An 11304-nucleotide genomic window follows, 5' to 3' on the forward strand; every position below is an offset into this window, starting at 1 on the left:
TGCAACCCCAGCGAGGTAATGAGGTTCCAACACACATCCCTGGAATGTTCTGTTAATAAGCCCTAATGATTATTATTGAAAGAACAGATAACACAGCTGCCATCAACAATTGGGGATCAACCAATCAGCTTTCAAATCAACCTGTCAACACCCCAATTGACGCACAGCGAGTCAACCCACATGCCGATTTTCCTGTGTCTTAACGCCCGAGTTGAACGTCTTCGTATATTTAAACCGCAGCTTTAGCCCTCATCTATGCGTACACTTATATTCAAATGGCGTTTTCCGCGTCAAATCGCACTCCTTTGTTTGGCGTTCGCGGGCACTTCTTCAAATAAAACAATATTTGGGCAATTTTGCGGCCGTGTTTAAATTTCGTGCATCCAACCCAAAACTCACCCAAGAACCAGCTTTGGAAAAAAAAGTTTAGAGACCACATGTCGTCTCAACACCGCTTTACCTTGCGTCGGAGGGAACGAAAGGAAATATTTTTATAGCTTATCCCTTCAGGATTTATTTTAATGTGCTTTTTTTATTTCTTCAAAAGGAAAATAAAGGAAATATTATCTTTTCTCTTTTATCTGAAGTTATATACAAGTTGATGCTTTTCATGGAGGTATGATTCACTTAACTCCGCAATACTAACTGATATTAGCTCGGTACACAGAAGAGTTAGAAATTCATACAAACGTGCATTATTTCTACAAAGCAATTCAAACAAGAAACGCAACCAACACCAAAAGTTCAAAAATTACGATCTCGCCGGCAATGAATGCACTTGTGAACATTCTTCGTTCAACTAGAGCACCTTCACAAAACCAGTTTTGCTAAGCAAGATTTTTTTTCGCTCAGATACAATCTAGCGAATATTGACATCACACGCGTTATTAAAATTAACTTCGCTTTAGTTCTCAACTGAACTCTTAACTTCTCATATCCATAGAGACTGTTAACGAGTTTCTTAAATAACTCATCGGTACGGTTTATAAATTTTACTGAACTTAACTTGTCAATTCAGTTCCGCGTCAGAATAGCTGTCGGGTCATTTTCTCTCTCTTTTTCTGTGTCGTCAGCCCTCGCATTTTGACTCTCAAGGTGAAAGTCGAGTCAAGACATACTTAATTTCCCTTTCTCTGTGTCATCCCTAAACAAACGACGAGACAGATCGGGAAGCAAAATACAGAATAAATTTACCGCGCTCGCGGTAGAAATGAGCAGAAAAATTCAGGCAATTCCCTCACGGCAAATGAGTTAACGGAATCGTCCCACTTACTCCAGTAACACTAGAAATGCTTGCCGAGGGTACGCCACTATGAACAGGCAAATTGCTTGCCACAGAACTGGGTTCTTGCCACTGAGCGTAGCGATTTGCAGGGATGTGGCTTGCAGTGACTGGGTGGTGATTTGTGTTGGGAGCACCGCTTTCACCAGGAAGATAAGTGTTAATCATGTCGCCAAGTTGATCTGTACAGCTTCGACCGCGGCTAGCCTGAGAACCAGGACTTGGCATTTCTTGTTTAATGTTTGGAAGAAGGACTTGACTGTTAGGTTGTGAGTACGACAGCGGAGTCATCGAGTTCATCGACTGAGTCCCATTCATGCTATACACTTGGCCTTGGGTAGAAACAGCAGGGTAAATCGGATTGCTTGCCATATGCGAATATCCAGAGTGATGTAAGCCGTTTGATGGCTGGATTTGAGTAGGGGTATGCGGTGATAGAGGATGAGCAGCGTAGATATTACTATAAGGATCACTGACATTCATTTGGCTGTAGCCCGTAATAGGACCGTAAGTGTAACCGTTCAATTGGGCAAAGTGATCGCTCGGATTTTGAACCACCGATCTCTGCACAGGCGGTCCACCTTGAGCTCCAAGCATGGACAAAGTGTACTTGTTATCTTTCTTGAGCAAAGTTTTACTCTTTCGTCTCGGTCTGTACTTGTAGTCTGGGTGATCTTTCATGTGAACCGCTCGCAATCTCTTCGCTTCATCTACATAGGGTCGCTTTTCCGGGTCAGATAACTGTTTCCATTCGGCTCCCAAACGTTTCGAAATTTCAGAGTTGTGCATCTTCGGATTTTCCTGAGCCATGCGGCGTCGCCGCTCTCTACTCCAAACCATAAATGCATTCATGGGTCGCTTAACTCGGTCTGGGCTACACTTTCCATTGCTCTCGCCGTTCGTGTTCGAGCCCGCATTTGGCGACGGTGTCAAAATCGTGGTTGTCGACATCGCTTGATCCAACGATACAAATTTAAATAAAATTACCCTTTTGTCGTTGGCGGTGAAATTTTTTCCACGACAAATTTCTGTCGGTTTGTCGAGAGTTGGTTTGTCGTTCTGTCGAGGTACGCTCTCAAAATCTCGTTACACGCTGATGAAGACCACACGTTATTTTTGACTCTCACCTCCTCGACTCCATGTGATATTGATTGGCAGAAAGCGAGCTCGCACGAATTAGCCAATCAGCGTTCACTCGATGACACACTTGATAAATGAAGTTTTGGTTGCGTTACTCACGTCAGTTCGTTTGACAGGCCGACAGCCAATGTGACAAGTTGTTGGCGCGCTTGTCAAAAGGGGCGGGATTCGACGTTTTGATTCCGAGATCCGACCGATTCGTCGACAAATCAGCTCGTGTGATCCACTCGTCAGCTGGTCCAATTAAGCCTTAATCACCCGAGCCTAAGGAAATGAGCTGTCATCTGTCCGAACATGGAAATTAGCTCGTATTTAGCAGGTGTTGTGATTTCAAACTCGACCCACTGAACGTCAATGTATGTCTGTTTCTGCACGTGCGCCACTCATTTGATTTTTCTCATTCTCCTTTGTGCGACAGCCGTTACCGCAGCAACGCATTACCTAATTAGTCCTCAGTGAGACGTGATTGGACGATCGCTAGTGGGGTACCAATTAATTAGTCCCTCGCGCCAAAAATAATTAGTCTTCTGGAACTGAGTATAACGATCTAGCGGTAAAGCAAAATATACAGAGATTCTGTGATCAAAACATATCGAAATCTCGAAATCATGCAACGATTTGCCGGGATTCGTTTCGTAATGAAAACAGGGATTTTTTGCTCTGCCCACGAACAGCCGCTTTCTTGCCAAGGTTAGCAACAAATCGCCCGCCTTTAAGGTCACAACAAGCCGTCTTTAATGCCACTTGTCGTCGCTCTAGTAATATTTATGCAAAGTGCAAACGATTCGCGACATACATGCATAAATCTAAAAAAAAACGAAACAGTCCAGATACCCTGTGAGGCCCCGGTGAGAGCATGGGAAACTGTTTGAAGCATATAAGTAATTCTTTATTGAATGTAATAGAAAAACTTCTCCAACTTGCAAGGTGTTAATGTCATTTGTAAATGCCAATGTCTTTCACAAAAATAGTATCTTCAGCGCGATTGAGTAACGAAAAATATTTTTTTCTCCTGGAAGATTAAAATTCTTAAACACGTTTAGAAAATCAGTCGAAATTATTTTCAAATTAACCTGCGGTTTTTACCGCAGTATGACCGAGACGTTCAACATGGTTTATCCAACTCTGTATCAGCTACTTTGCAAATCCAGGTCCCCTCATGTACTGCAAGCTTGAACCACAATATTTGTAATCCTTGCCAAAATTAATTCAAAGAAACGTAACGTGTTTATTTGCACCGCGGTAAAACTCACGTTGACGCGAAGGTCTTGTGAAGGTGGGATAAAAAGCGCCGCACGTCAAGCGACACAATTTCACTCAAGCGGAGAACCTGCGAAGGAAAGGAAGGAAAACAATCTATCAGACAAACAGTGTGCGAGTGTGTGTGTGTGTGTGTGTGGTCAGAAAATGATGGAAAAGAAATTAGACAGGGGTCAATAACCATTTCCACACGTGCTGTTGGGAAAGTAATTAGCATCGATGTTATGTAAACTAATTAAAAAACACAGTTTCTGCTCTTGAAATCACCACGAGCTGTGCTGCTTTCCCGAGAGTTTCCAACCGCCCTGACACCGAGAGAAAAAGCTTATCTTTATGGTAATTTAACAGCGCAAACCTGCGCGCTTCTGGTTAACAAGGACCCTTTGGGTTTATATTTTGCGTCAACGCACTGGAAAGAGCGCATTTTTCGTGAATTCGCGTCATAGCTTTGCGAAATGTTTATGATATTCGATCGGAAATGGAACGCATTGCGAAAGGATGTCAGCGCCTGAGTTAGCAACTTTAGCAGTTCATTATCAAATTTTCGATTGAAATGGTGCATACCACCCGAGACGAAAAAAAACCCCTAGGGTTTGACAACAAAGGCGAATTTAGATAAGATCGCTAGCAATTTATCCCCTTGTCATCAAATGTTTTAAATTAGACCTTACTGTCCCGCCTACAAAGCTAAGCCTTCAAGATGAATAATTGACCAACGTTGATAGATCTAGATTTTTCATCCAAAGAGATCTCCGATACGGATTAGCAAGAAAACGTTGGAGTTTAAGATATCCTTCAAATATAGAATTGGTAGACTTGAATTTGACCGCAAGATTTCTTGTCACACTGTCCAATGAAATAAATTGAACAATATCACTGAATCCTCGAAAGTACTGTCCTTACGATTTTAATTTTAAAAGTTCTGTTATTGCTCTCTAAAAGCAACTGAGAAACTGCAGGCAAAAAAGACTTATATACCAGCCATAAAAGTGACCTGGTTAAAGTGTCTCGCGAGATCATTGCGTGGTTGGAGACTAAGTTGATAGGAGCCACTATTAATATGTAGTTAAAACACAAGGCAATTTGGATCATTTTCACGCCGAAAACCTCGGAAATAAGCATAAATCAAAATCTATAACGGTCGACAAAATGAGAGGCCCTCCCTTGGATCGCGTTATACGAGCTCGGGAGAGCAAATCGTTAACTTATTTTTAAAACTGCCAACAAAAAATCATGCGACCCGATGGCATAGAAGAACATGTTTTTTTCGTTTCTCGTAGGTGGGAATTTTATCTAAGGACCAAACACCAAAAGTTAGTTTTCTGCGGTGAAAAAATATTCACAAAAATCGACGTTGCGGGAAAGGATGAATTGAACTCATTTGTGTTTTGAATCAAACAACCAACTTCAGTGAAAAGGAATAATTTGAGGGGAAGGATCTATCCCATTGTCAAGGATAGATAAGGCTTTATCTTTTCTGTATATGAAATTTGTCTTTTGAACACAAAAAGAGGTTCTCCTTTTCTATTGTGCACTCAGGTGCTTATATATTTTGGGAACAGCAATAGAATTGATCCAACGATAAATATGTCTTTAAAAAGCATCGATCAACGAGTTGACCATTGATAGGGTAAAGTGAATTTCGTTATATACATGACCGTGCTCAAAATTTCGTTATCGGTCTTGCACTGAGGAAAGTTAATATAAAAATATACCATGCGAAGTTTTGGCAAAATACTTGGAAGGCTTTAAGCACTTTTCATCAATGAAATAGCAACATCTTACTGCCTCCGTCAAAACACAGTGGAGTAATTAATTTACTGCCACGGTACTGCTCTGTTTTCATGAATTTGATTTACTTTCAAGTAAGAATTTATCGTTTACACGACCTGCTAAGATTGCCTTTGGCAGCCCGAGGGAAAATTACGTTATAAAATCCAAGGTATAAAAGTTATTTCTTTACAATTAACCTTCCCTTGAGGTCGCACTATCTTAAGTGAGATATAGAATCAAGCCCACTTCTTAAAAGCCCAAAGCTTTCACATTTAATTTTTCTGTCCCTTCGATCCACAACGGACGACGAATTCAAACTTGTCCCCTGCATTACAGTGGGTCTTAAGTTAGTTGTCCGAAGCTAAAATTCATCGTGTTTTCTACAATTTTTATTCATTTTTTTCACAAAAAGTCTTATTAGGATTATTCGCCACAGAGTTTCAAATTTTGAAAGCGGGTTTAAAGTACTCAAAATTCTCCAGGCTTATGTCAACAAATGTAAGATAGTAAGAGACGACATTTCATATTATCTAAACATTGAAACAGCTGCCTAAAGACATCAACAAGCGGTAGAAGAAAGGATTAAGTTTGAGGGTTCTAAATTTAACTTTTAACTTTAACTACACAGAAATAAAATCTACAACCGCAGCATTATGAGAGTTAAATTTTTCGAATACAAAGCAAAATTTTTGGAGAACAGCTAGAATACAAAAAACAGGTTAAAAACAGTTTTCATCAGACATTTTACATAGCCTGCTAATAGGACGGAGATTTTTTTATTAGCTTTTTCTGCACCAAAGGCTGGCGTTGGAGGTAATAAAGCCAGTAGAACGATACACATCGTAGATTAAAAGAAATCAGTTATTAATCAAAACACAAAATCAACAATAAGCAGCGAGAGGAATTTTACATATTCTTGAAATTCGAACCTGGAATTATTTACTGACCATGAAATCACGTATCAGAGTTCACATAAAAATTATAAAGTGTGATCTTTAACGAAGCCCAGTGCTAATTGCATGCAAAACTAAAAAAGCCAACAGAAAAAATCGTTTTGATTATTAGTTATGATTTAGGAACGAAAACTTGTCTCTAGTAACATTTAAAAAAAAAGATCTTAACTGTTTTAGTTTGAGAGGCAACAGTGCAAAAAAAGAAACCTTTTTTATCCCAACAAAATTGGAATATAATCAGGAATGAGATGTAAGGAACAGTTCCCAATTAAAGTTAAGTAAAGACCCCTCGAAACTTGAAAGATGGTGTCGTATTGTAAACCAATTATTACAACTACACTGTACAAAGGTTGCTGTCATAACATCCAAGGCCCAAGTAATTGAGGAATTTAACGCGAGCAAGTTAACGCGAAATCAAGTACATTTTCACACCGCGGAAAATTCCTAAAACGTACGGAGATCGAAGAGCAAATTGATGAACAAACCTGGAATTGGATATCAGTGAAGACAACACCCTTCTTCAAGAAGAAACTTTGTTAAATTATATTGAAGAGTTCTGCGACAGCGCTTCGTTCAGATAGACTTAATTTATTTGTAAGATAATCTGCTAGAAAAAAAATTAATAACTTTTTACACGTGTGGGCATAATTTAAAACTGCGATGTAGAATGGCTAAAATCTAGTCTTAATGCCTTGAATAAATTTCATACGCGAAACATTATATTCCGGTATTATTGCCGGCGCTAGATATATGAGAGTCAAGCAACAATTGTTTAAAAAACGTTTCTGACAATTTAAACGGACGCAAAATCTTCACTGGTGCGACCTGCCAAAGGGTCGCTTAAAATATAGCTTTTTAAAAATTCCTTCTACAATTTCGCACATCAACATACAGCTAGGTTACGGTGTTTCCCTTAATTTGAAGCGATAGAATTGCTGTTGGAGGGTTAAAAAACACATTCTGTTTGTGTCGGCTATTATTATAACGTTAAATTCCCTGTTTGAGATAACGGTCGATAAGATTATATATATTTCTTGTTTCAACCATTTATGGCTATGAAGAATCAATCTCGCATTTTCAAGCATGTCACATACCAAACTGAAAAATATAGCAGTCGAAAACTAATGATATTAATGCACGACGAAGATACTTACAAAAACACTCTCTCACTCAAGACACCACTACACAATTAAAACATTATAAAGACGCAATGTTATGACACAGTCTTAGAAAATCACGAGGATTTTAATACTAACAAAATGTGCAAACCTACAAATGAAATGGCTCCAAATCACTCATTATCTCCCTACGGTGCCAAAATGTTCGCCTATATACTTGCGTCTAAGTTCACGAGACTCGCTATGAAACGCTAAAGCGCGCCAGCGTCTCAAAAAAAATTTAAAAAATGGAATACGAAATGAATAGCTTAAGGTCAACTGTGCTTCCGCAGACAAAAGCCCAATTGATTTGTCGATTTTCAAAACCTACTCAACTACAGTAAAAGAAAGCAACCAAAGGCGAAGAAAATTTCCCAAGAGGATGAATGGAACCCATTGGGAAAAGACCAAAATGAAATGACTCTAACGTCTTTGATAAGGGCGGCAAGTTTGAGAATAATTCACCAGTCACAAAATTTCCAAGGCAACGACTTCGAAGAAAGTTTATCCAGGTAATTCGTGCGACAAGATCGAATTTTCAAGTGGCTGTATTGAGAGGAAATATGGCAGTGTTCGTGAAGGTGTGGACAGATTTTGACAATACAGTCTATTGGTTATTTCAAAACGCCAGCAGCAAAAATAAACATAATGTAAAAGAAAAATTATGGCTGGTGCGTCAAACCTTCAGACACATCACCCCATTTGGAGCCAAGAAAATTTTAACGCCTGCAGACTTGAAATCAATAACCTGTCTTCAGGCAAAATCGAAAAGTTCTCATCGGAAATTAAACAATTATGAAACGGATGCATACTGAGCAAGGTGTAGAAACAGTTTTCTACTCCTCCTTCGTAAATTTACGTAAAGTTTTAAAATCATGCGACAAAGTGTCGAGGTGGACAATCAAGCTCCTCAAAAAAGAATCATTGCTTAAAACAACAAACGTGGAAAATGGTTTGTTTTCGGGCCGTAAGAAGAGTGCATACACGCAAGGGATAGTAGTTCTCTAGCCGAGAAGAAAAAGAGGCGCTGTACCCCGATGGAGAGTCTCTGAGAGTGTATTTTTTAAACAACGATCTTTATACGATCTGCTTCAACAGTGGTCGGGTATTCTGCAGTTACCACCAGAAAAAAATCTATCACCGAGGCCATGCCTCTACTTGTATCCCCATAGATCATAAAAAGTCTCGCTTATTTTCAAAGGGCAAACGTTTCTCGTCCTGGTCACTTTATAATCTTCAATCACTCGCTTCATTGCAGTCTGCAGTTTCGTCACCTACACGTAGTTCCTTGGGCAGTGTGTGAAAAAAGAAATATAAAAATATATATACTAAGCCTATGGAAAAGGCACAATGTTATATACAACACACATGATCAGACTCAACACTCAAAGTACAGTTATTTTGCATGTTGAAAAATCTACGCGGTTAATTAAGATTCCAAAGTCGGATATTTCCCTCTGGGCGATTCTTTGTTGCTTAAATTCAACTTGGATGTAAAATCAAAACGAACTTAATAGAATTGGCTCGTCGAACGAAATCATCGACGTCAATGGCTTATGTCACCCATGACTTCAAAACACAATTTTTACAGTGACTTTGAAATATGTGCTTTTAGCTTGTTCCTAAGTGAGTTTCTAGGTTATTATCCGTCGATAAAGGCCATGTTAATTGCGGTGAGCCCAGAAGACCTTTTAGCTGTACTTAATAACTGATAAGGTTTGACCACATTATATATTTGTGTTGTCGTCGAAGCACCTCAAAATTGTCTGCTTAAAATCGTTCAATCTTAACTAACTGAAAACTGCGAAAAAACAGGGGAGAAAAAAACATGGAAAAACGTTTTTCTGCTAAGCAAACAACGAAAAGCTTCAGTGATGGACAGTTCATTGGCAATACACGTTTAAAAAAAATTGAGCTTTTAATGATCAATTTTCTCTACTCGTAAACTTAAGGAAAAGATCATGCAAATTAAAGTCAGCGATCTAATGATCATAAAAGAAAACGAAAAAACATACTAGAGTTGACTCAAGATGAGCAAATAAACTTTTTATACGGAAAAAGTGTGAGTAAAAGATGAACTGGATCGAACCCGTAAAAGCAACGTATGTTTTTCCATCCGATGTCGAAGGGCTCGTTTTATGAAAGATTAATTACCTGCCGTGGGCCAATATTGGTTTTCCAAGCAAGAGCTAACGATGTGATAAAAGAGTACGGATCAAGTTTCTCTCATTTAACTCATTTTACTCAACCACACACATCATTAATACCAAATATATGACCTCCCAAGAAAATATCAATTTCTAAGCGGCTAACATCAGCTTTGTTATGGTCACGTACAGACCGCGGCACGCGGCTTATATCGACCACTTTCGAAGCAACCGAAACGCGAAGGCGAAAAGCAGTCCAATTACCGTCAAATGAGACTAGCGGCAAAAGGAAAATCCGCTTTTGAAACTTAGACGACAAAAAAAAGGACGGATGGAACAAAGAAAAAAAGATACTGCTTGATGGAACTCAAATTTCCCACATGATTAAAAAAAAGGACTTACTAAACACGTTTCCTGATAGCCGACGCCACGTGTTCTGCCGCGATAACCTGCGAAGTCTCGACGCAAACTTTCGGCCAAAAAAGCTGTTCGACGCAAACGGTGTTAACGAGAACGGATGAAAGCCGCAATAAGCTTAACGCGATGTTACATCCAGAGATAAATAATAACAAGATACCAGTCGATACGACTGGAAAAGCCAAATCGCTTGATTTATTTCAAAGAAAGCACGATAAACAAGCTATTCAGAAGATTATAACGTGTGAGGAAAACACAAAGGCAGTGCGGTCACCGTTCCAAGCACCTGGGGCAAAGCTACACAATGGAAAGCCCGTTTGACTAGGCGATCTGACACGTGTATGGAAGAGCCACACGCTTTCATGCAAGTCTGAAACTGGTGTGTGTTGCATGTGGGATAACACGATATCATGGCGTACAGATAACGTAAAGAGCGGCATCTCTACTTTAACCTACATGTAGCATTTAAATGTACAGCTACAAGAGTTTTGATATGTGATTATATTTCATAGAAATCAACACGCTTAGCAAGTGACATCACGGCGTGCAAATATCGCTAAATACACAGACTTTTCCATGGCTCAATCTTTACGAAAAAAATGAACAGGCCCGAGGGTCTTCATATACATGTATGTTCTTAGTGTTCAGATACAAATAAATGTTTTGAGTTCACGACAAGAAAAAATAAATGATTTCTGAAATATAAATTTCTTTATTTCAGATGCGAGCATAAGAAGGGAACATCAGAACTTGTGATGATCGACATTAGGCAATAATACCACATTTTTAATGAATACCTCGATATTCAACAAAAAAAGGAAAACATTAACAAGTACATTTTCAAACGGACCTGCCTTAAATTTGGCATCACAATACCACGAAAAAGAATTTGAAGAAAACGCAAGTCCTACGATTATTGCTGATTAATGAGAAACATGATTTGTTTTGAGAAGTTAAAATTTGTGATTCCGAAGAGGGCACGATAAGTGTAGAAACTCTCAAGCTACCGGAAAAGAAACGGTTTGTTCAAAGAAGTAAGGCAGACGAAAATCAGAGGGGAAAAACACCGATAGCAATTATTTCCTTAAAAAACTAAACTCAACTCAGACACTTACGGTCGGACCTGAAACCACAAAAATAAATTAGCGCTGCAAATTTGCCAGATTGTAAACTCA

The 11304-nt window shown here is 39.0% G+C and overlaps 1 protein-coding gene and 1 long non-coding RNA gene across 2 annotated transcripts; both read right to left on the reverse strand.

Moving 5' to 3' along the window:
- Window positions 1-512: 512 nt before the first annotated feature.
- On the reverse strand, window positions 513-2781 carry LOC138028595 (transcription factor Sox-3-like). Its single transcript, XM_068876195.1, has one exon. The coding sequence runs from the start codon at window positions 2231-2233 to the stop codon at window positions 1238-1240; it is 996 nt and encodes a 331-aa protein (XP_068732296.1). The 5' UTR covers window positions 2234-2781; the 3' UTR covers window positions 513-1237.
- A 508-nt stretch (window positions 2782-3289) lies between these two features.
- Window positions 3290-10783, reverse strand: LOC138028594 (uncharacterized). The gene is made up of 2 exons (XR_011127682.1): window positions 10115-10783; window positions 3290-3752 (listed from the first exon to the last, which is right to left on the reverse strand). It is a non-coding gene; the product is annotated as an uncharacterized lncRNA (long non-coding RNA).
- Between the last annotated feature and the right edge of the window lie 521 nt (window positions 10784-11304).

Source organism: Montipora capricornis, chromosome 13 (assembly GCF_036669925.1).
Source record: "Montipora capricornis isolate CH-2021 chromosome 13, ASM3666992v2, whole genome shotgun sequence".
Lineage (NCBI taxonomy): Eukaryota > Metazoa > Cnidaria > Anthozoa > Scleractinia > Acroporidae > Montipora > Montipora capricornis.

Excerpts from the sequence above, each read along its gene's own strand:
- LOC138028595 (XM_068876195.1), bottom strand. The coding sequence starts at position 2,233 with ATGTCGACAACCACGATTTTGACACCGTCGCCAAATGCGGGCTCGAAC.